This window comes from Pteropus alecto, unplaced genomic scaffold, assembly GCF_000325575.1.
Source record: "Pteropus alecto unplaced genomic scaffold, ASM32557v1 scaffold44, whole genome shotgun sequence".
Classification (NCBI taxonomy): domain Eukaryota; kingdom Metazoa; phylum Chordata; class Mammalia; order Chiroptera; family Pteropodidae; genus Pteropus; species Pteropus alecto.
The window spans coordinates 6,053,314-6,078,359 of record NW_006436812.1 but is presented as its reverse complement, the minus strand read 5'-3'; the positions used below and the strand labels follow the sequence as shown (position 1 = coordinate 6,078,359).

Below are 25,046 nucleotides of genomic sequence, written 5' to 3'. Positions count from 1 at the left end.
ATTTATGGTATCTGGGGCACTTACTTGTGTTCCTGAAGCAGGCTCTGGAGCGAGGCCAAGTGGTCTTGCTTGCTCCCTTTGTTCAGAGGCAAAAGGCTCCAGATAACGTAGCTGGGAATGCCCTGTGGTGACTTGCAGGTAGGCCAAAGCGCGCAGAGCGCCCATCCAGTAAGAGGAGACGTAAACAACGGTGCTTACCAGCTCTTCTGGCCAGGAGGGATCCCACAGCTCCCAGAGGGCTCCCGTGGCTTCTGATCTCTATAACTGCCTCTTGGGTGTGGGTCGCATTTGCCTTGCCTTGTGGTAGATCTGATGCTTTTGGAACACATCTTGATACGGGCTTTGTTGTCCTCCCTTGAAGAGCATTATTTGTTCAGGCACTCCTTTGGCGCTGCCATCTTGGACCTCTAAGTCTCTTTTAAACTATAGATCCCCTCCCTTTGCTTCCTTGCGATATAGTTATTAAAGAAACTGGTTTTTTCCCCCACCACATTCTGGATTTTGTTCATTGCGTTCCTGTGGTGTTTAATATTTCTTCTTTATCTACTAGCTGGAATAAAGACAGTTTTATTTTTTCCTTTCCAATCTGTGTGACTTTTATTTTCCTTGCCTGTTGCACTGCACTGGCCATGCCTCCTGTGTTAGTAAGAGAAGTAGTGAAAGTGGGTGTCCCTACCTTGCTCCTAATCCTGTCTCCTACTGTCAGTCCTGCCGAGGATGGTTTATAGCCCGTTGTTGATAGAGGAAGTTCCCTGTTGTTCCTGGTTGCTGAGTTTTTACCATGAATGGGTGTTCAGTTTTGTCAGATGCTTGTACCTATTGAAATGATCATAGGGTTTTTCTTTCTTAGGCTGTTTATATAGTGGATAGCTTTGATTTTTAAGTGTTGAGCCAACCTTGTATTTTGGAATAAACCCCACTTGGTTTTAACTTGACTACAGTTGACCCTTAAACAATGTGGATTAGAGCTTTGTGGATCCACTTACGCCGGGACGTGTAAGTGAACCCTCGCAATTCCAAGGGTGAGCTGTACATATGTTTTATATAGTGCTGGGTTTAAATTACTAATTATTTCTGACTTTTTTCATTTCTAGAATTTTCTTTGGTTCTTCTTTCTAATCTCTGCTGGAATTTCCTATCTGTTCATTCGTGTATTTTACTTTATGCCCTTGAGCATAGTTGTAATAGGTGCTTTAAAATCTTTCCTGCTTCCAGCAGGTGTGTCATGTTGGGTGGATCTCTATAACTGCCTCTTGGGTGTGGGTCGCATTTGCCTTGCCTTGTGGTAGGTCTGATGCTTTTGGAACACATCTTGATACGGGCTCTGTTGTCCTCCCTTGAAGAGCACGGTTAGCCTGTGTGGCTCACACTGACCCTGCGTGGTCTGGCAGCCCTCGCTGGACTGTGCAGTCTTCTCTAGGTGTGTGTGCACAGGGCTTGGCCGTACACCGCCCCGCTGCAGGGTTTATGTGCAGTTTGTTTTTGATATTGTCCCTGACTTTGCAGCTGCTGTCATCTCCCCTGTCCCAGTTCCTACTGCCAGTGAGACTGGTGGGTTCTGTCTGGCCTTAGCCATTAAAATGGCACCAGCTGGGCCTCCCCTCAGGCTAAGCAGCACAAACAGTAATCGGTGCGATTCTCTCCTTCCAAGTACTGGCCCTCGTACTCCTGTCGTTCCTTTAGTCCTTTCCGCTGCCGTCAGACATTAAGACGTTTTCTCCAGGGTTTCCTGGTTCTGTCTCCTGAAAGGTTGGTCTCATGTCAGCTGATATTGTTCACATAGCTATTTGCTTTATTCTGTAGTATACACATGATAGTTTCAGAACTTTGGGATGTCATTAGTACTATTAACTTGTGAAAGTATACGTTTGTAAATCACTGAGAATGATTCTTCTCCCTGTGAAGCGATGTGACTAGTTGTACATAGTTCAGTTCATTTGCTTTGATTTCAGCTGTAGGGTCTTATGTTGTCCTATGAATTTTACCTTTTAGCATGTAAACATGTTCATATGTTTCACATATAAAGCTCTAGACATAGGCATACTCAATGCTCTCGTTCCTGCCTCATCCCATCATGTTGTACTCCCTGTGAGGGGCTGTCGGTTCTTTTTTATGGAGGTATAATTGACAGATAACATATTAGTTTCGAGTGTACAATATGATTCAATATTTGTACATACTGAGTCGTTAACATCCATCACCATAGTTACAGTTTTTTTTCTTGTGATGAGAACTTTTAAGATCTATTCTCTTAACAATTTTTAAATATGCAATGCAGTATTAATTATCGTTACCATGCTGTACCATGCTCCCCGTGACTTATTTATTTTATAACTGGAAGTTCATACCTTTTGAGCCCCTTCACCCATTTTGCCCACCCTCTACCTCCCACCTCTGGCAACCACCAGTTTGTTCTCTGTCTCTATATGAGTTTTGTTTTTTAAATTCCACATGTAAGTGAAATCATATGGTATTTGTCTTTCTCTGATTCATTTCACTTAGAATAATCAGGGTCCATCCATGTTGTTGAAAATGGCAAAATTTCCTTCCTTTTTATGAATGATATTCCACTGTATGTATTCACCACATCTTCTTTATCCAGTCATCTATCGGTGGATACTTAGGCAGTTTCCATATCTTGGCTATTGTAAATAATGATGCAGTTAACATGGGCATGCATATCTTTTTGAATTAATGTTTTGGATTTCTTTGGATAAATACTCCAAAGTGGAATTGCTGCATCATATGGTAGTTCAACTTTTAATTTTTTGAGGAACCTCCATACTGTTTTCTATAGTGGCTACACCAATTTAAATTCCCATGAACAGTGCATAAGAATTCCTTTTTCTCCACATCCTTGCCAGCATTGGTTATTTCTTTTTAGTAATGGCCATTCTAATAGCTATGAGGTGATATCTCACTGTGGTTTTGATTTGCATTTCCCTGATGATTAGTGATGTTGAACATCTTTGCATGTATCTGTTGGCCATCTATATGTTCTCTTTGGAAAAATGTCCATTCAGATCCTCTGCCCATTTTTAAATTGGATCTTTTTTTTTTTGCTATTGAGTTATATGAGTTCTTTATGTATCAGATAAATGATTTACAAATATTTTCTCCCATTCAGTAGGTTGCCTTTTCATTTTGTTGCGGGCTTCCTTTGCTGTGCAGAAGCTTTTTAGTTTGATGTAGTCCCATTTGTTTACTTTTGCTTTTTTAAGTCAGATCCAAAAAATAAGTGCCAAGACCGATGTTAAGGAGCTTATTGACTCTGTTTTGTCCTAGGAGTTTTATAGTTTCAGGTCTTACAGTCAAGTTTTTAATCCATTTTTAGTTAATTTTTATGTATGGCGAAGGCTGTATAGTCCAGTTTAACCGGTACCATTTATCGAAAAGACTGTACATTCTCGCATTGTATTTGTCTTATTTCCTTTGTCATAAGTTAATTGACCATATACGTGTGGGTTTACATCTGGGCTCTCTATTCCATTTATCCATGTGTCACTTTTTATGCCAATATCATACTGTTTTGATTCTGTTGTTTTTTTTGTGGTTTGGCCTTCTGGTGTTTTGTTTGCAAGTATAAGGAAATATGAATTTCCCCCTTTTTCATTGTGGTAAAATAGAAAATTTACCATTTTAGCCATTTTCAGATGTACAGTTCAGAGGCATTAAGCACATTCCCACTGTCATGTGACCATCACCGCCATCTCCACAACTTTTTTATCTTCCCAAACTGAACCTGTCTCCATTAAACACTCCCCGTTTCCTTCCTCCAGCCCCTGGCACCCACCATTCTACTTTGTTTCTATGAATTTGACTGCTCTAGATACCTCTTGTGGTCTGTGTTCCCCCCAAATTCATATGTTGAAAACCTAACCATCAAAATGATGGTATTAAGAGGACGGGGTGTTAGGGGGGTGCTTAAATCATGAGGGTCAGGGTGTCGAGAATGGGATTAGTGCCTTATAAAGAGGCTCCAAAGAGATCCTTAGCCCCTTCTGCCATGTGAGGACGCACTGAAAAATGGCCTCTGTGAACCAGCCCTCACCCATGCTGGTACCCTGATCTTGGACTTCCAACCTCCAGAACTGTGCAAAATAAATTTTTGTAGTTTATATGTTACCTAGTCTGTGGTATTTTATTATAGCAGCTTGAATGGATTAAGACATTACCTCTTAAAAGTGGAGTCATATAATAAATTGCTTTTTGTGACTGGCCTATTTCACTTGGAGTAATGTCTTTAAGATTCATCCGTGTTGTAGCATGTCAGAGTTTACTTCCTTTTTAAGGCTGAATACATATGTACGTTTTACATATATACTACATTCTGTTTTACCTATTCATCTGTCGATGGACACTTGGGTTGTTTCCACTTTGTGCCTGTTGTGAATAATGCCGCTGTGAACATGAGTGTATAGTATCTGAGTCCCTGCTTTGACCTTCTTTGGTATATACCCAGGAGTCGGTTCACTGAATCATGTAATTCTGTTTAGCTTTATTAGGAACTGTCAAACTGTTTTCAGCAGCAGCTGCTGTACATTACATTCCCACCAGCAAAGCACAAAGGTTCCAATTTCTACACATCTTCCAACATGTAACTTTGTATTTTGATAATAGCTATCTTCATGGGTGTGAAGTGATACCTCATTGTAGACTTGATTTATATTTCTCTAATGACCGGTGATATTGAGCTTATGGGCTATTTGTATAGCTTCTTCAGAGAAATGTCTAGTGTATCCCTTTCCATTTTTTAATTGGGTTACTTGGGGGTTTTGTTGTATAGGAGGAGTTCTTTATATATTTTGGCATTACCCTCATTAGAGACGTGATTTGCAAATATTTTCTCACTTTCTGGGCGTTGTCTTTCCACTCTTTTGATAGTATTCTTTGATGCATAGAAGTTTCTAATTTTGGAGTCCAGTTTATCTATTTTTTTCTATTGGTGCCTTTGCCTTTGATGTCTTTTCCAAGACATCATTATCAAAGCCTATGTCATAAAGATTTTACCCTATGTTATCTAAGAGTTTTATAGTTTTGGTCTCTGATCCATTTTGAGTTAATTTTTGTATGTTGTGTAAAACAATGGTCCAGCTTCATTCGTCTGTGTATGGATGTCCCATTTCCCAGCACCATTTATTGAAAGACTGTCCTTTCCCCACATTGAATAGTCTTGTCAAATCATTTGAATGTATAGTCAAGATTTTATTTCTGGGCTCTTTGCTAGCCATTGGTCTACACATTTGTCTTTATGCCAGTGCCACAGTTTTAATTACAGTAGCTTTGAAGTCACAAATTGTGAGTCCTCCAACTTTGTTCTTTTTCAAGGTAGTTTTGGCTATTTGAGGTTCCTTGAGACTTCATTTTAATTTTTGGATGGGTTTTTCTATTTCTGGGAAAAAAAAATGTCATTGGGATTTTGATATGGATTGCGTTGGATCAGTAGGTCAGCTGGGAGTAGTATTGACATCTTCATTTTAAATCTTCCTATCCATGAACACAGGATATCTTTCCATTTATGTGTGTCTTTCATTTTTTTTAGCAGTATCTTGTAATTTTCAGTGCACAAGTGTTTTGCCTCCTTGGTTAAATGTGTTCCTAAATTTTTTTCTTTTTTGATGTTATTGTAAATGGAATTGTTTGGATTGTTCATTATTAGTCTGTAGAAATAAAATTGGTTTCTGATCGTCAATTTTATATCCTACAACTTTGCTGAACTTATTAACTCTAGTAGATTTTTGTGGATTTTTGTAGGGTTTTCTACATGTATGATCATGTCATATGCAATCATGACTAAATAATTTTACTTCTTCCTCTCCAATTTGGCAGATTAATCCATTTGCCTTTTCTTTTTTTGCCTAATTCGGGCTAGAACTTCCAGTATGATGTTGAATAGTTACTGGCAGTGCTCAGAACATCTTTGCTTTGTCTCTGATCTTAGGGAGAAAACTTTCAGTCTTTTATTATTGAGTATGATGTTAGCTGTGGGTTGTGTATAGACGCCCACATGGGTTATTGTGTTGAGGAAGTCTCCTTCTCATTTGTTGAGTGTTTTTACCATGAAATTCGAGTGTTGAGTTTTGTCAAGTGCTTTCTTTTCCAACAATTGAGATGATCTTGTGACTCCCACCTTCTTTCTATTAGTTGGCTGTATTACATTGCTTGATTTTTGTATTTTGGACCGTTCTTACATTTTAGGAATACGAAAATACATTCCAAAATACAAAAAATCTACCACTCGGTCATTGTGTAGAATCCATTTAATGTGCTGTTGAATTTAGTTTGCTGTAATATTTTGCTGAGGGTTTTGCATTAATGTTCATAAGGGATGTTGGTCTCTAGTTTTCTCATAGTGTGTCTTTCTGGCTTTGGTGTAAGGGTAATGTCGCCTCATAAAAATTGGTTAGGAAGTGTCCCCCCTCTTGTTTTTTGGAAGAGTTTGAGAAGAATTTGTAGGTTTGTGTTTCTAGAAATTTGTCCAGTTCATCTAGGTTATTAATTTGTTGGTGTATAGTTGTTCATAGCATTCTTATAATCCTTTTTCTGTAAAATTGGTAGTAATGTCTCTACTTTCATTTCAGATTTTAGTAATTTGAGTCATCTTTTTTTCCTAGTCAGTCTAATGAAGTTTGTTGATATTGATCTTCTCAAAGAACTTTTGGTTCTACTGATTATTTCCTTTCTGAGTTTTGGGTTTAGTATGCTCTTTTTCTATGTCCTTAAGGTGTAAGTTAGGTTATTGACTTGAGATTTTTGAATGTCTTTACAGCTATAAATTGCTCTCTTAGCATTGCTTTCACTATATCCCATAAGTTTTGATACCTTGTGTTTTCATTTTTGTCTCCCAAATATTTACTCATTTCCCCTGTGACTTCTTTGACCCCATGGTCGTTTATGTGGATTTATGAAATTCTTATTTTTGCTGCTATTGGTTTCTGGTTTCATTGTAATCAGAAAAGAAACTATATGATTTCAGTCTTAAGTCTATTAAGAACTAATAGATTTAAAAAATATGGTCTAATGTATGGCCTATCCTAGAGAGTGTGTGTGTGTGTGTGTGTGTGTATTCTGCTGTTGTTGGGTGGGGTGTTCTGCATATGTCTGTTGGGTCCATTTGGTTTAAGTCCTTTCAAGTCCTTTTCCTTAGAAGCAGGGTATTGATGTGTCCGAGCATTGTAGTACTGCAGCAGTCCCCAGCCTTTTTGGCATCGGAGACCGGTGCTCCCAAGAGAATCTAATGCCTGATCTGAGGTGGAGCTGAGGTGGTGATGCTAGCACTGGGGAGCGGCAGCAAATACAGATGAAGCTTCCCTTGCTCACTCACCACTTACTTGCTGTGGCCCAGTTCCTAACAGGCCACTGACTGGTGCCAGGGGCGGCCTAGGGTTGAGGAACCCTTTATTACTACAGTGTTTCTCTCTTCAATTCTGTCAGTGTTTGCTACATGTATTTTAAAGCTCTGATTTTGGTGTACATATAATTGTTATCATCTTGGTGAATAAGTCCCTTTTATCAGTATATGTCCTTTGTCTCTTAACAGTTTTTGACTTAGTCTATTTTGTCCGATATTACTGTAGCCACCCCAGCTCTCTTGGGTTAATAGTTGCATGAGAGATCTTTGTTCCATCCTTTCACTTTCAAACTGCTTGTGTCTTTAGGTCTAAATTGAGTCTCTCATAAGCAGTATACAGTTTAATCTATGCCTTTTGAACAGGGAGTTTAATCCATTTACATTTAAAGTAACTGTAGGCATACCTAGGAGATGCTGTGGGGTTTGGTTGCAGACCAGTGTGCAATAAAGTGAGTCACTCAAATTATGTTGTTTCTCAGTGTGTGTAAAACTTATGTTTACTGTAGTGTAGTAAGTATGCAGTATAGCATCATATTTACAAAACAATATAACAATATCTTATCTAAAAAATAAATTATTGCTAAAAATAACCATCATCTGAGCCTTCAATGAGTCAATCTTTTTCTGGTGGAGGGGCTTGCCTCAGTGTTGATGAAAACATAGTATCTGTAAAATGCAATGAAATGCAATGAGATGAGATGTCCATATTGATAAGTAAAGACTTAGAGGAAGCAAAAGGGCAAATTTGTCTTGTAGCTTGTCTCTCATTCCCTCCATTAGTTTTTGTTGACTTATTCTGTGTGACATGTTTGATTACCTCATCTTTTGTGTATATTTTGTGTATAGCTATTTTCTCAGTGGTTACCATGGGGATTACATAACATACTAAAGTTATTAAAGTCGAATTTGAATTTATACCAGCTTTTCAGTCCCATATCAGCACTGTTTCTACATTTTTCACAAATTACCTGTATCGTGCACCCGCTAACATAGATTTATTTTTTTGCATGCATCCATCTTTTAAGTTCTATATATTTACAAGTGAGAATTACAATGCCGGCTTTGTAATTTGCCCATGTATTTACCTTTACTGTCTTTTTGATTTGAAGGACTCCCTTCAGCATTTCTTGTACAGCAGGTATATTGACAGTGAACTCCCTCATCTTTTTTTTACCTCATTTTTGGAGAATATTTTTCTTGGATAAAGAATCCTAGGTAGACATTTTCTTTTTTCATCTCACTGCTTTCTGGCTTCCAAGGTTTCTGCAGAGAAATCAGCTTATTGAGGATGAGTTACTTCTTGCTGCCTTCAAGACTTGGTTTTTGACACTTGTCTCTTGTGCCTTGGTATGGGTCTGAGTTCATCATACTTGGAGCTTCTTGGATTTGTATGAAATTGGGAAGTTCTTAACAATAGCATCCTCAAATAATCTGCCCCTTTCCCTTTCTCTCAAGGACTCCGAATGGGTCCCATGGGTCCCTTAGGCTCTGTTCACTGATTTTTCTGTCCGCTTAAATCTGTTGAAGTGTTTGCATGATTTTTCATTTCAGTTGTATTTTTCAGCTCCAGATTTTATTTGGTTCATTTCTATAATTTTTACATTTTTGATCACATATCGTTTTCCTGATAGTTTTGTGTTTTCCTTTAGTTCTGGGAGCATATTTAAGGTAGTTGTTTAAAAGTCTTTAGTAAGGCCCATATTCAGGCTTCTCCTGGGGTGGCTCTGTCAGCTTTTTACTTTGAATAGGCCATGTTTTCCTGTTTTTTTTTTTTTTTTTACGTCTTGCAATTTTTTATTGAAAACTGGACCTTTGAAAAAACAGACACCTCTGCCAGTTTGTATATTTCCTAGAATCTCACCCCAGCTTCTCCCCAGGGCCTTACATGGTCTGTTGTTTGTCTAATCTCTTGCCCCAAATTCTGAGTCTCTAGGCTCCCGGTAGCTTTCACAAGCAGTGCCCATTTTCTGCACCTGAGATCTGAGGCAAAACAGACCAGTTCTGGCAGCCCCCAGCCAGGTTGCAGTGTTGCGGGTAAGGTCTGCCTGTTCCTCCTGACCACACTGGGGAGCGGTGGCCCAGGGCAAGAGAAAATGCCACGGCCTTGTGGTACAAACTTGAAGGTGTTTTTGTTCTTGGTGTCCACATGGTTGCTCAGACGTTTTCCAGAACTCCTCTTTAGATGTTTCACAGGGAAACGAGCTTGGAACTTCACTCAAGATTTCGTGTTCCGTTTTAAAGATTCAAACAACCTGACTTTCTTGAAGGGCCCCCATTCTGTGGGTTGTTGCTCTTGCACTGGACTCAGCGTTCACATTCTCTTCTAGGGCCCGCACATCTCTTCAGACTTTCTGGCAAGTGCTTCAGCCTGGTGGAGTCCACGTGAGTCAGGGGAGGGGTGGTAGGGGTGGAGTATGGGACACCTCTGACGGCAGTCGTAACCCCCAGGTACAAGTACGAGTTCTGCCCCTTCCACAACGTGACCCAGCATGAGCAGACCTTCCGCTGGAATGCCTACAGTGGGATCCTGGGGTGAGCTGGAGAAGGGTAGGTGGCTATGGGTTCCTTGGGGTGTTACCCCCCAACCTAGCCTCACACTCTGCTCCTCTCCAGCATCTGGCACGAGTGGGAAATCGCCAACAACACCTTCAGGGGCATGTGGATGAAAGATGGTGATTCCTGCCGTTCTCGGAGCCGGCAGAGCAAGGTGGGGCCATGTGGGAGGGGGCCCCTGGCTTCCTCCACCCACTCACCAACCAACCAAGGTTTCCCTCCCAGGTGGAGCTTACCTGTGGAAAAAGCAACCGATTGGCTCGTGTGTCTGAGCCAAGCACCTGTGTCTATGCGCTGACGTTCGAGACACCCCTTGTCTGCCATCCCCATTCCTTGTTAGGTAGGAGGCTGAGACCAGTAGGGGTTGGGAAATGGGGGGCAAAGGGGCTCAGCTAAATCTGGTTCCTGCTGGATTTTAGTGTACCCAGCCTTGCCCACGGCCCTGCAGCAGCGGTGGGACCAGGTGGAGCAGGACCTAGCTGATGAACTGATCACTTCCCAGGTGAGTTGCCGGGGCAGGCATCCCCCCTGGCTGGGTGCAGCACAGCCACAAGCTGGGTGTTCTCTCTCCTTCCTTGACCTTCAGGGCTATGAGAAGTTGCTCAGGGCACTTTTTGAGGATGCTGGCTATTTAAAGGCCCTAGGAGAAAATGACTCTGCACAGCAGGAAGGAGGTACTCAGGGCCTGGAGTTTGAGACCTTGGAGAGCTGCAGTAAGGTACAGATTAGTGGGAGGAGGCTGAGTTCCCGGGACACTGACGGCCTCCTGCCAAGGGGCCTGACTTTCTGTTCGAACTCTTCTGTTCCAGGCACATAAGGAACTGTCAAAGGAGATTAAAAGACTTAAAAGTATGCTGACCCAGCATGGCATCTCCTATACCAAGCCTGCAGGTAAGTCATGTCTGGTCAAGAGGCCAAGCCCACCTTAGGACCTGCTGCCTATGAACGAGGTCCTGACCTGTCACCTCTTGGTGTTTTGGCAGAAACTTCCAGCTCTGAACACTTGGGCCCCAAGACACCCACACACAGGACAACAGAGCAGCTACGAGGTGACTTGGGGTTGCGTGGAGACACCTTGTGAGAATCTGAGACTGGGCTGGAGACAACCAGACTGTCATCTTATAGCAGAAAAGAGGAACAACAGGCCAGGACCATGGTGCAGAGCAAGAAGTCTTGGGAAAAGCTGTGCCTTCTGGGCTAGCAGCTGTCAGGGTTGTGCTCAAAGATGCAGACAAATAAAGATTCAAAGTTTTAATTCCCATACTGATAAAAATAATTCCATGAATTCTGTAAACCATTGCATAAATGCTATAGTGTAAAAAAATTTAAACAGGAGTTAACTTTAAACAATTCACTACAAGTAAATGATTATGCATTATAAATACTACCTTCTGGGTTAAGAAAATTCCATTCCAATAACATTCTCATCTAAATATTCAAAACATACATACGGATTGGGGGTTTCCATAAATTAATGCACATAAAGCATCCACACTGAATTGAAGTCTGCTGACCAGTTACATGAATGGTGTGACGATATTACCATTAATGTTGAACAGGAGAGCTGGGAGAGGACACCAAGCACCACACGGCTTCTGTTGCTACACCCAGCACACCCTTTGCTCCTTACCCACAGATGGGACGGTGAAGCCCTGAGAGGCTGAGCCAATCACCAGCTCAGCCTGTGAAGCCTGCACAGGGCAGCTCCCTCAGAAGACCAGGGCCACTGCAAGGGTGGGGAGGACCTCAAGGAGCAGCCCCCCGGAGCATGCCGCAGTGATGGCCCTAAGCGCCTGGGCACCTGGCGAGTTCTGCTCTGGGTGGTTCTTTGGTCTTCCCATCACATACCTGTCCTCAGAGCCAGTCCTGACCTGAGAAGGGCAAGTGCTCAGGGCTGTGCCCCCAGCCCCGGCTGTGGGGCACCTGTAAGCACTGCACCTCCAGTCCCCCAAATTCCACAGAACTGACTGGAGTAGCTTATAAATAGACCTAAAGCTTAATTGTTCTTGTTTATAATTTGAAAATGTCTAGGCTAGATATCAGTCATAAACACAGTCCTGTTATCCCAAAAAAGGCTAAAGGCCCGAAATGGGAAACAAGTGCATAAATATTAATAAAAATAGTCTTAAACAGTGATAACAGTAGCACAAAATATACGTAATTTCTAAGAGCTAATAAATCATTATCACTATATTTAAAAACAAATAGATTCACTAAAACCAAGTAAATAGTTACCTTTAGTAGCGGACTAGCTGCGGAATGTCATGGATCCACCTTTAAAATGACAACTTTTCAATCATTTTGTCTTACATTAAAAATGTTTTAAACTTACTATAGTAAATACATTCTAATTTGGTCACTGATAAAAATTTTTACCTAGTCACTTCGCACTTTAAAAAATGCTATTAAAAGTCTTTGGCAAAGCCCCAGGCGAGTAGAAATGCATCAGCGTTCACTTCCAGGCCAGAAGGCTAGTACCTGCTCCCACTCCCAGCGGCAGGTTCTGGAAAGATTTTCTCACGGCCGTTTAGACCTGCTTTGCTGAGAGCAGAATTTGGGTAAATTACAGCCATCTCACTTTTCAGATTTCTAGGCAAAATGACCCATTGCAGACCAGAGGAGATTCTCGTCATCACTAAAATTAGACCCGCTCTCAGGAGTGTTTCTGCTGTGGTCCTGAAGCTAGGCTGCCGCTGAAGGGCCAAGGGACCCATGGTAGAGCCAGGTCCTCCGGCATGGCGGCCACGTCCTCAACCTATAGTCTCATGGCTGACTGATAATACCTGGACATATCAGGCGACAGTGTCACCCTGAAGTCTGGACATGCCAAAGTTTGGCAAGCCTGTCCCACATGGGCAGGAGTCCTGGTGGTCCCAGGTGTGGGGAGTGACCTTGGGCCAGCTGGGACACTGGGCAGCCAGCTCCAGGAAGGTAGGGAGCACTACTGCCCGTCCAGAACAAGGCTCTGTAAAATTAATGTACCCCCTTGGCTGCACTTTTCACTAGTATCAAATTGTCTTACAAAGTTTCAAGGAAGAAAACTGAATGAACTGTTTCCCTCACTTCTTTTGCAAGGCACAGGCACTTAGAAAAAGTGGCCACGGGTCATAGATGTGTGATCGAGCTCCCTCATGTCACGACGTTGGGATATAAAACTCTAATTAGTGTGCGCATGCACGTGTTTAGGAAGAGTTCCTTTCATAAAATTAAAAACTTCTAAATGTATGTCTTTCAATAATCACTCTGCTATAAATACTATTTGTCTGCACTTAATTTGAAACTTGTAAAAATCCTAGGCATTTCTCACTACTAGATAAATGCTCATTTCATAAGTACTAATTTCAGAATATGAAATCTCATATTTACCATACTATATGAATTAACAATAAACTGATAGGAAATATTTTAAGTTCACAGTACACATATAAAGCTTCATATTATCGCATATTAAAAAAAAAACATGAACCTAGAAAGCAGCTTATAGCAACTTAGACCATCCATTTAAATTCTTCAGCTTACAAAGTGCTTGGCCGGGACCCGAACTCCCAGGATGTGGTCACAGTAGTGTCAGGACCGCAAACCCTATGTAATTACTGTGCCTGCCCAGACCCTGCGTGGTAGGCGTGGGCGTGCTGTGGGTTTGCCGTTAAGGTCTGTGAAGAGAATACCATGAAACCGTGGGTGCAGCTCAAGGCCAGGGTCCCGACGTCGGTGGCACCAGGAAGTGAGGCCACTGTGGCCACTGTCACCACTGGAGGGGCTGGCCCTCGCAGTAAGGGCACTCAGGTGCGCTGGCGGCACAGGGCTCGCAGAGCACGCGGTGCTGGCAGGGCCGCAGGACGGTGCCACGGGCCCGTTCCCCGCACACCACACACTGCTTCGCTCGGAGCTGGAAGATCACCTGTGGGCAAGATGAGTTGGGGGCGTCATGGGAGGACCTGCCCTACCACCAGCCCCCCGCCTTCCCAGAGGCAGTGTGAGAACCCTCGAGGACGATGGTCCCCTGGCTACCGCAATATGGCTCAGGGCTGGGGTGGGACATCCGTGCCAGGGGCCACCTGGGGAATACAAAGATGGGGGTGGAAGCTGTTTCTCTATAAGACCCTTAAGCAGAGAACTGGCTCCCAGGGCCAAGCTACCACACAGACATAGAGAGGGCCAGGATAGAGGCCTATGACCTGTGGCTGGTGGCTGCCAGGATTTGGGGTTAGCATGACCTTGATTCGACACTCAGCCTCTGGCTGAGCGAACAGCCACAGCCGGGAGATGGCTACTTGAAGGGGAAGCGGCCAGGTATGTGCATTGCAGCTGGACCTTGGCCACAGGCAGCAGAGAGGGCATGTGTGATGAGGCAGAGCCATGGAAACTTCCAGATGCTCTAACAAAAACACCCTGGTGTGAAAGGAGTTTCTACCTGAACTGAGGGCAATGGGTTTTATACTACAGCAGAACAAACAATGAAATCAGGCAAGAAGTAACCAGTGACCCTGGAGGGTGACCTCAGTCACATGCCCCAGGCATACACCATGGTTCCAATGGTGTGGGGTGAGAGGGGCATCCACCCTGTCCATGAGGGCACAGCCGGCAAATGGGGAAGGTTCCGGAAAGGAAGTGCAGGGCCAGCCTGGCAAGAGAAGTGGTACACATACTCCCTGAAGTAGAACATGAGCGGCCACCTAAGGACCTGGGGCAGGACAGACCACACGGGGGAAGCAGCAGCGCCAGGCCTGGTCCCGGCCGTCATCCTCTCCCCGCTCTCCCCACACACTGGGCCAAGACAGACAGCTGGTACCTCGGAAACAAACAAGGACTCACCCCATCCACGGCCTCCAAGTCCAGGCGCAGCTGACTCTGCAGCGAATGCAGTTTGGGAAGCGGGATGGTGCCAATGTCGCCGCAGCCCCTCAGCCCGGGGAGTGTGGACATGCCCCGGCTCTCCAGCTCTTCCTGCAGCTGCCTGAACTGGGCCTCCACCTCTTCCTTCTTCTGCAGGGCCAGCTGCCGGGCGCTGTCGGCCGCCAGCGCACGCTCCTTTGCCTCCTTGGCCTCCCGCTGCCATGCGTCACAGGCCTGAAACCCACGGGGCTGCAGTGGCCAGCGTGGGGGAGGGGGTACCCTGCATGCACATCAGTTTGGCCTGCACCCACGTCCCCACCTCAGTGCTTACCTGCTTCACCTGCTGCCAGGACTCCTCCCACTGCCTGATCTTCCTCTTGGCCTCATCCAGCTGCCGCCTGACCCGTGCCAGCTCCGCACTGTTTGGACTTGCGCTTGCAGAGGATGTGGGGCCGGCATTCAGAATGGGGGATGGGCTGGGAGAGAAGCTGCCGGAAACAAAGTCCCAGATGCTCCCAGGAACGCTGGTCAAACCTGAGTGAGGAGGAGACAGGAGATGTCAGCCCCAGGTGCGCCGAGACATCACAGACGTCTTCTGAGCAGGCTCTGGGACCTCTGGGGCTCCACTGACAAGGCCATTGTCCCTGATCTTCTGACCAAGATTTAAACAGAACAGTAAATAAATTCAAAGTTTCTGTGACTGCATCGTGTGGTGTAGCAGTTCTCAAACTCTGGTCCCAGGAACTCTTTACACTTGTGGAATCCTGAGACCCCCAAAGAGCTTTTGTTTACCTGGGTGACACCTGTTGATATACAGAGTCACGTGGCACTTAACAAGAGATACTTTGAGCAATGCATCAATCATTAGGTAATTCTGTTATTGTGTAAACATCACAGAGTGCACTTACACAGACCTAGATGGTCTAGCCTGCTACACACCTGGGCTCTATGGTGTAGCCTATTGCTCCTAGGCCACAAACCTATACAGCATATTACTGTACTGAATACTGCAGGCAGTTGTTAACACATGGTATTTGTCTATCTAAATACAGAAAATGTTCATAAAAATACTGTATAAAATATGTAAAAAACCGTACACCTGTATAGGGTACTTACCATGAATGGAGCTTGCAGGCCTGGGAGTTGCTCTGGGTGAGTCAGTAAGTGGTGAGTCCCTTCAGGCCTAAGACATTACTGTACACGACTAGAGGCTCAATAAGCACTGTCCCCAAACCCTCCCCACTGCTTCCTTCTAACAGCGTCTGAAATGCTCCGTGAACAGAGATGTGGGGTGGACTGGCCGGGAAAACACAGATCACCGTAATAGTGACTGTCAGGAAGGAGTGAAAAGTGGCCTGAGGATCAGTAGGAATAATAAATCAAGATGGAGAGATAAAGGAACATAGGGGATTGTCGTGGAAATGTGGTTTTGGCTACAGCATGTTGGAGCAGTGGCTGGGTCAAGGAACTTTGTGGTATTCATTAAAAATAAAAGGTGTTTAACACAGAGAGGTTATAAAACTGAGGAATCAATATTTTGACTTTGGAAATTTATTTCTGACTCCACTGATACATCTGGCAGAAAAGGCTCTCTCTGGCATTAAATTAATGGAAGAGAAAAACCTTACTTACGCTTTACATCATTAAACCTGAAAATATTTCCCAACTACAGGGACAGGCTGGCTCCACATTACCACAGAAAGCTTCTTCTAAAGTCGCAGTGGCACTTAATACTTACTAAAGTTGCTCCTGTGGAACTGTGTCCTTGCACAGGACCTTAGCTCCTCAACAAAGAATTTACAGCAGTGTACTATGGAGACCATCGAGTTAGATCTGGGATGGCTACAGTGCCCTCTGAATATGTAGCACTGTGGGGACAGGCTCCTCTGTGCTGAAACAGTTCAGTGGCTGACTGAATGAGATGTCATCTGTGTATTCAAAATTGAAGTGCTGTGAGTGAGAGGGAATCTATTTGCCAAGTCCCACAGATATTGCTCCCATCGGAGATAAAAATTCCACCCGAACCACGTACCATTTCCATTTCTCACAGAAAATTCGGCTCCATTATTATCTTATGGGATCGCCATTGTACACACAGTCTATCACTGACCAATAAGTTGTCATACGGTGCATGACCGTTTAGGAATTAAACAGATATTTTAAAATATTCTTTTAAAGTATAACAGATTATATAAGTAACATTTTTCAATGAAAAAATAATGTAAAACAAGAAATGGCGCTGTTTTCTGTTTTCACAAATCTGTCTGCTCCTGCACTGGGTCTCTGGCGACGCTGCGCCTCTGCAGCCTCAGAAATCCCAATGCATGTATAAGTGAGAAAGGTAGGTCACTTCGCAGTGTTGTCATGACTGTGTCTCAGGATCCTGGACACACTGAAACCGCAATAGAGGCTGGCATGCAACACCCCATCTAGAACCCACGGCACCTTCAACGAACCAGCAGACACATGGGACACGGGTTGGCCTGAGGTAAGTGCCAAGGCTCACACCACAGGGAGTGTGCAGGGCAGCATGGGACAGCCTTAGTTTATTCAACTGCAAACCGTCACTATAGAGTGGCCCTCCCCGCGAACCCTGGCTCACCTAGGGAGTTGTAGGACGAGGCTGAGGAGCCCAGCATCCTGGGCTCCGACTTGAGGGGTGGCGGCTGCTGGGGGGGCGTCATGGCCGAGGAGACGAGTGGCCCCGACAGGGACTGGGAGAGAGAACTGAGTGGGGAGGTGGACAGGGACGACGAGGAGTGCAGGGATGGGGAGCGGGCCAGGCAGCCCGGGATGGTGACGGGTGCCGAGCCCCCAGGCAACCTCTGACCTGCAGGGGGACAAAGAGGGGTGGCTGCTAGGGGGCCCAGGCGTGCAGCCACCACGTGAAGATGCAGAGCCAGAGCTCCCCCCAGGGTGAGATGTGGCCACCGCCCTCACCGCTCAGACAAGTATCGAATGCACAGAGAGCAAAGGGGTTCAGTGGGGTCCTGCAGAGGCCAGACACCCACAAGGCCCCGCCCACTGACCTACCCCGAGCATGGTGGTCCCAGTAATTTTAGAACCCGCATAAATGGTTTCATTTCTTTTAACATCAGAAGAAAAAGATGAACTTTTAGTCAAATAAAATGATTTGATATATGTTAACATATTCATCTTTATGTCAACGTAGTAGTTAAAACATCTAGAAAACCATGAAAGCCGGCCGTCCCTGTCCCCCATCCCACCCCTACTCCATTTCTGCAGGGCCCCCTTTGCTCAGATGGAGGTAAAGTGAGGGAGTGGGAGGCTGACCCTGCCCAGGCTGCAGGAACCTGAGGCGCGGGGGAGATTCTTGAAAGGTCCAGCTGTCCCGGCCGCCCTGACAAGAGCTCCAGGTGCCAGTGCTCTTACCTGTGGGTCCCAGATCACTGCTGTCCTGTTCATCCAGCTCCTTATCCAGCGGGGCGAGGCTTACATCACTAAGGTGGAGATCTAAGGCAGAGCCTATCCAACCAGAAAGACGTCGAGTTAGCACTCATGAACATGCAGAGCCACAATGAAGAGAAGGCCTGGCTCTCTGGGGAGGGAGAGACCCCCGGCCTCAGAGATGGGGGCCGGGAATGGGCCCCCCGCCAGTCTCCCAGTTAGACTTGCTCTCTCCTCCTCCAGAACCAGAGCATCTTGGCATCCCACATGTGGCCCCCGCAGCATGGCCTCGCCGAAATGCTGTTTCTCCTACGTTTAGATTTCTAATCACTGCATGACATTTGACCAAGTAAACATACTTGACCAGTAAAAAAAAAATTTCCATGAGAGTGCCGTTCATGGGAAATTAGCTCACAGACAATGGCATAAGGTCATACTCGTGCTGTATGCTGACATGGGGATGCTGACCTCCACACTGGGGTCATGACAGGGAGACCTGCATCTTGTTCTTCCTTCAAACAGTGAACAGGGTTCCATTTCCACCCTGTTCCACCAGGGACCCCAGGGTGGCCCAGGCATGTCTATTAAAGGAACAGGGGAACAGAAACACACAGGCCTCTGAGAGCTGGCCCCCCACCTCCCAAAACTTTCGCCAACCTGGAACAGAGCAGGAAGCAGCCTTGGGGCAGCTGCGGTCAGGCCAGCCAGCCTCCAAAGCCAGAACCCATCCCATAAGTTCCCGAAGTCACACAGAATCAGGGAAGGGAATGCAAGAGCTCCTGGGACACACCTCATGGGCCTGTGCCACCTTCCCAACTCAAAGTCAGGCATGCTTGGTGACACTGAAGTCACAGCGCGGTTCTGCCAATCAGTGCCTTTCACACCCCACCTCTGGGGGCCCACTCTGCCCTCCCACAGTACCCCCTCCCAGAAGCAGGTGGGCCTCTCCTGTATGGCTGAGCCCTGTCTCCCCTATTAGTTCAGTCTCCCATGATGCCTGGTCAGATGTACCAAGTCCCATTTTAAGAAGCCACAAAGTCACCCTGCCCCCAACTCCTGGGACAAACATCTCTGCACAGCCCAGGGGATGCACTACGGAGACCCCGGTCAGACCTGCTGCTCTGGGTTAGAAAGATGGGCTTCTAGAGCCTCCTGCCTCTGCCCTGCCCAGGCTGCCTGGTTCCAAGTGTCACAGAGTCCCTGGATCATGTCTGATGAGCAACATCAACTCAGAGCTGCCCTGGGAGAGAGGCCACTGCTCAGCTCTGACCACATCCTACACTTGGCTCGGCCCAGGCTCCCGGCCGCATCAGAGGGACAGCCATGTCTCCTGCACAGGGTCATGCCAGGAAGCAGCAGGGCCTAGGCTGCAAGGAGTAGCTGGGCTAGTGTTTTAAACGACTGCATTCGAATCCAAGAGTCAGGCGAAGGCTAAGCCAAGGAAGGAGACGAAAGAGCAGCTAGGGAAACAGAGGAACCCACCTGTGCCGTGGGGTGCTGCTGCCTTTTGAAATGAGACACATTTACTGTATCGGCATAAAACGTAGGACAAGAGACGTGTGACTTCCAAAGAACATTAAGTCCCCAGCACGTGCAGATTCGTGGAGAGCTGGCTACAGGACGTATGTAAAGCAGACTTGGGGTACAGGCCCAACAGGGACCCCCGGCTGCGCTGTCCCTTCCCCACTCAGCCCTGGTGGGGATCACGTGGGCTGACCACAAGATGGGCTCCTCGCTGATGCTCGGTGCTAGGCTTGCACATCTGTGAGCCATTGGCTCTGGCCTCCTTGGTGTGAGGCCCGGTGTGCACAAAGGCAGGCAAATGGGGAGGGCCTGCTTCTGGGACATGAGGGAGCAGCCCTGCCTGGTGAGGCCCAGGGCCTGCCTCTTTGTTTCATCACTGCTGCCTATGAACATGACCCCAACCCAACCCTGCTGGGAACCACAGAGTGAGTTGAGGACCATGCTCCATTGGCCAGAGAGAGTGCTGGAGGGCCTCTAACCGTGGAGCATCAGGGTCAGGCTGCCAAGTCACCTGAAGAACCAGTCCTGTCACTAGGAGCAGTGGGGAAACACCCAGGCCCTGCCCCCCTGCAAAGCTATTCACATGAAGGTGTTCAGGACTTTGAAGGTCTTATCTGGAAAGGTGGTGAACACTCAGGGGTGCCATTGGCCCCTCACGCAGACCAGGAGCCCAGCGCTGCCCCTCTCTACAGCCCCCCGATTCCAACTGTTGCTCTGGAATGTGAAGCGGGAAGGTGCTGAGCCTGTGACACTGGCCCTGCAGACACCTAACCCTACAAGGATGTCTGTGGGAAGGAGCAGACAGCAGGCTCCAGGTTGGCAGCACTGCAAGCTCTTCAGTCCCAGGGAAGGTGACAGCATTCCTCATGGTGGCCTCCTGTGACAACAGCAGCAATGAGATGCTGCCTGGCAGCACCTGCACAGCTGGACCAGCTTCTTCAACAGGTTCCCCGATATACCCAACACCATGGCCAAGGACCAGGTGATGTGAAAAATGTCTGATGCCACAGTTGTGACGAAAGATCCTCAGGGAGACCCTGAAGCAGAAACCTATGGGAGCAGTGCCCACCTCTGGCCTGCACAGGCTGATATTCTTCCTGGGGACTCCCTCTGTGGGTGCCCTTCTCCGTCAGCTGTGCTGCTCAAGCCCTTCTTTGCAGCAAGCTCCTCTTGCTCCATGGACAGCTTCTTCCTAACACCCAGGACCATGGGGGCCTTCGTATCTGGAGGCCGCTGAAACCAGGCACCACATGCCAGGCAGCTTTAAACACCAAAAATCCATTCGACCAGTTCTGGAGCCAGAAGCCGGGATCAAGGTGTGTGGGGCTGCACTCCCTCTGGAGGCTCTGGGAGGCTCTAGCTTTGGACATTGCTGCCAACCCTTGGCCTTCCTTGGCTTGTGGATACATCACTCACCTCTGTCCCCCTTGTTACCTGGCCGTCTTCACCCCTGTCTGTTATCCAAATCTCCTTATAAGGACAGCAGTCATTTTGGATTAGGGCCCATGCTAATGATCTAATTTTACCTTGATTACATCTGCAAAAACTTCCCGAAAAAAGTCACATTCTCAGGTGAGGGGCAAGAAGGTAAGAATGACTGATAAATATATTTTGCGGGGACATATTTCACCCCAAAACAATGGGGACTACCTGGGGACAGCCCCCACCCAACCTATCCCCTCCAGGCTGTGTTCTGGTGTTTAAATGGGCACCTTCCACAGACCCAGCAACCTGCCAGCAACAGACCTGTGTCCTGTTGCTGTGAACTTCCATCATGGGTCCAGTCTCTTGCTCCTACCTGCTCTCTGGGACGATGCAGCCCGTCACTCAAGCCTGCCCCGTCAGCCTACCCTTTACTTTTTGCCATCCTCACTTGTCTCATTTTTCAAACTGCTCAGGCCTTGCTCTTCAGCGCTCAGCCATTCCCCAAAACCCCTCTGGTCAAAGGTGGTCCCTGCCCACCTCCTTCCTCTCCTGTTCTTCTCCTTCTCCTCTGCCTGGGGCCACTTCTTGGTCCTCCCACCCTCCTTGGAAGCTCAGCAGCCGTTCCATGCCCAGACACACATGGATTCTGCAGCCCTCACCTCCAGATGCCCTAGATTCCCCGGCATGGCCACATTACCTCCTCCTACCAGGGAGAGGCCCCACTACTGCATCAGCTGTCTCAAGCTGCACACAGGTGCCCCCCTCAAGCTGGTGCACCTAGGTCCACTCAGCAGAAGCCCTTAGCTCCTCCTCCTCCCTCAACCCTCATCAATAAGGGGACCAAGCTCTAGCCACCTCTGCAGGCTGCCCCTTCACAACGACCTGCACTATCCCAGGAGTGACCTTTCTATAATGCCAACCCCATCATGTCACAAGTCCTGCCTCCCGAAAAGACTGCACGTCTTGGAATGCAGGTTAACACTTGCTGGCCCGACTCTGCCTCACCCTGCCCCTACCCCAAGCGGCCTTCTCATCCCAGGAATGGCTCACTTTCTGTTCTCAAAGGACATTATGACACTACTATAGGCTGCAGCCCCACTTGTCCTGAGAGAACTCCTGCTCAGCCTCTAAAACCTTTCTCAGAATCGCCCCCTGCTCCATTCCTGCATATCACCCTAGACTGTGCGTGCGGGTGCACCTGAACCAGTGCTGACCAATGTGCAGACTCACCGGCTGAGAGCAAGCACCCTGCCCCTTCCCTTCCCCCACCTCTCCAGGCTCTCTGTGCTGCAGCCAAAAGAATGGAGGCCCAAACCTGCCCTTCATGAGCTGTCCTGGCACACCTACCCAGCCTGGGGTCCCAATCCCCTGTCCTGGGTATGCTAGTAAGTCAGACCTAAGAACATGGACTCAGTCCTCAGAATCAGCAGTTCTGAGATCAGGTTATGGATGGTCACCTTCAAAGCTAGTGGAGTTTCAGAAGCACTTTGAATAATAAAGGCGCAACGAATGAATGACTAGGTGGATGGGAGAAGCAAACTGGACTGCAAGAGCCTTTTCCCACCTGGAAGTGATTTATCTCACCATGCTCACCTACCCCATGACTCAGCACACAGGTGTAACCCTGCTGCCCCCTCAAGCACAGTCAGCACAAGAGGGGCCAATCCTTACCTGACAAACCACAGCCCGCCTTGGGCTTACAAGGCAGAGACAGCTGCTCCCAGAATGGGTCCTGGTCCACTTTCTCATTAGAAGTACTTCTCTCATCCTACCACATCTTGCTGTTCCCAGAAATTAGACCCAGGTCTCCTGAGATATTCTCTTAAAAGAATTGACTTTCAAAATGGCTTTAATACTCAAAATCCAGATGAATTCAGATGCTTAAACTGTGCCCAGCCAACATATCAGGAACCGCCCAGATGTTAATGATAAATTAGCTGAAAGCTGCTGAGTAATGGCTCTGGCAAAGCCCTGTTCGCGACGTGACAAAGCACATTCGAGAGGCGTCGCGGTCCCCTGGGGTCAAGGGACATACGAGGACAACGCACACAGTGCAGAATTAAAGGCCACATTGGAGGACCCCGAGGCTCCCCGCACCCACCGATCCAGGCAGTCCTCCCCCAACTACAGGACGGAGAAGCACCTGGCATACCCGCTCACCCTTCGGTCTGAGTTTTCGCAGGCGGCGATTCACAGCGGGACGAGACAGGAAATAGTCCTCTCGGGAGCAAGAGACCCACCTCTGTTAGGTAATGCAGGCTCTCCTGGAGAAGCCTCGCGGCTGGCGCCCCCCAGGGAACAGCAGGAGCCTCTGCAGAGCAGGCTCCTCAAGAGGACACGTCTGCATTTACCTCATTCCGCAGCCCCTAGGAAACGCGGTACCAACCCCCCTGGCTGTCACACCTGGTCCGGAAGCGGGCACTGCGGACCAGTGCGAGGAGCACCTGGAGGGGAGGCACACCTAGAGAGGGAGGTTGGCGGTACCACACCTGAGAGGGGCGCTCGGCCCGCTCCGCAGCTTCGCAGAACGACGACCCGTACCTGACAGTGCAGGGCTGAGGATGCTGACTCACCGTCCGCCGCCACCACCTCGGATTCAAATACGGCCCGCGGCCCGCGCCCCGCCCACCCCACGCCGGCCCCGCCCATAGATGACGCAAGCCTTAGACAAACCCTGCCCCTGATTACGCAAGCCTTAAACGGGCTCCAGTCCCGCACGCACCGGCCCCGCCCCCGGTGACGCAAGCCTCAGACGTGCCCCGCCCCCGCCGTTCGCGAAACCAAGGATCCTGCCGCTTTTTGCTGCGAGTCACTTCGGGCAATGAGCTCTGCAGGTTGCTAGTTTAATGGTCACTATTTTAATCAGAAATCTGTTCGTATGAAGTGAAAAGCAAAGAAAATCTGTCAAGTGGCCCCGAAATTATTCCACTAAATCCATTAAATACAGAATAGCTGGGAAACAGCACCCATTTTAAATAAATGACTGAATTTAAAAATGGATTATTTTAACTCAATGCATTAGCAACAATATAATCTGAATGAAACTGCACTACAGGAGAAAATCCGACCTACACCTATTAGCCCCAAAGTAGGTAGGGTGGGCACTCCGGGTCCTTGGAGACCTCAGCAATACAAAGACTGCCCAGCTACGGCCATCCTGCGGTCAGAAGGCAGTTCTGAGGTTCCGTTATTTCCCATAACCCTGGGCACTAGTATTTGGGATATAATCTTATGCGTGATCTCAGGAGGGAGGTCAGAGAAAATGGGAGGATCTCACAGATAGTAGAGAATCATTATTATAACAACAGCAATAAAAACATATTATCTGTAAATGGAGACGATGTTTATCCTGGAAAAAACACACCTCTTCACCTCCCAGTAACTGGTTCAGGAAATATTTAAGTCAATGACAGAACACACAGCAAGATGGTCACTGACATACAAAAACAGGCTGAGGGTGCCCCTCAGTTGTTAGATAATGGCTAGAAAAATTACTAGAAATATGCTAACTCCAATCTTAAATCATCACTCCCATTTTCATTCCCCTAAAGCCTCCATCTCTGCCTTGCCCTTTAGCTGTGCAGCTGCCCCAGCAGGAGGAGGACTCATCTACTCTGCAGCCCCAGGCTCCTGGTGAGGCCAGTGTTCTCATGACCATGTGCAATACAGCCAAAGTGACAGATGACCAAAAACACACGTCTGGCTTTTCCACAAAAATTTACATTCTGCAACATGTCTGAAATAGATTCTTACAGAAACACGACAATGTAAGTGCTAAGAGAAGTCAGGGAGATGAGGAGAGTCTTGGGTTTACCTGGGACAGACTCCAGGGCACCGCTGGTAGGGTCAAGCAGGTGGGCACGGGCCGGGAGTGCAGGCAGAGTGGTGGGGGAGGAGCCACCGGAACCAGTGCTAGATGCCAGGCTGGACGCCACGCTGGAGCTCACAC

The 25,046-nt window shown here is 47.2% G+C and overlaps 2 protein-coding genes across 10 annotated transcripts in view; one reads left to right on the top strand and one right to left on the bottom strand.

The window, feature by feature from the left end:
• GNPTG (N-acetylglucosamine-1-phosphate transferase subunit gamma) overlaps positions 1–11,165 on the top strand; it is an 18,815-nt gene extending 7,650 nt beyond the window's left edge. For both annotated transcript variants that reach the window (XM_006913983.3, XM_025048244.1), the window contains exons 4-11: positions 9,679–9,733; positions 9,800–9,883; positions 9,965–10,058; positions 10,130–10,244; positions 10,324–10,406; positions 10,491–10,622; positions 10,714–10,795; positions 10,888–11,165. In XM_006913983.3, coding sequence (XP_006914045.1) covers positions 9,679–9,733; positions 9,800–9,883; positions 9,965–10,058; positions 10,130–10,244; positions 10,324–10,406; positions 10,491–10,622; positions 10,714–10,795; positions 10,888–10,985 — 743 coding nt within the window. In that variant the 3' untranslated portion in view covers positions 10,986–11,165. The remainder of the gene's footprint in view (positions 1–9,678; positions 9,734–9,799; positions 9,884–9,964; positions 10,059–10,129; positions 10,245–10,323; positions 10,407–10,490; positions 10,623–10,713; positions 10,796–10,887) is intronic.
• Positions 11,141–25,046, bottom strand: UNKL (unkempt family like zinc finger). 8 transcript variants are annotated; one of them, XM_015591131.2, is made up of 6 exons: positions 24,912–25,046; positions 18,134–18,226; positions 17,343–17,454; positions 15,072–15,274; positions 14,720–14,974; positions 11,141–13,805 (listed from the first exon to the last, which is right to left on the bottom strand). In XM_015591131.2, the coding sequence occupies exons 2-6, from the start codon at positions 18,164–18,166 to the stop codon at positions 13,650–13,652; spliced, it is 759 nt and encodes a 252-aa protein (XP_015446617.1). In that variant the 5' UTR covers positions 18,167–18,226; positions 24,912–25,046; the 3' UTR covers positions 11,141–13,649. The 8 variants fall into 8 exon arrangements, with proteins under 8 accessions (XP_015446617.1, XP_024904013.1, XP_024904016.1 ...); XM_025048245.1 differs by lacking the exon at positions 24,912–25,046 and adding an exon at positions 23,559–23,686; XM_025048248.1 differs by lacking the exon at positions 24,912–25,046 and adding an exon at positions 23,559–23,685 and having other exon boundaries at positions 17,343–17,570.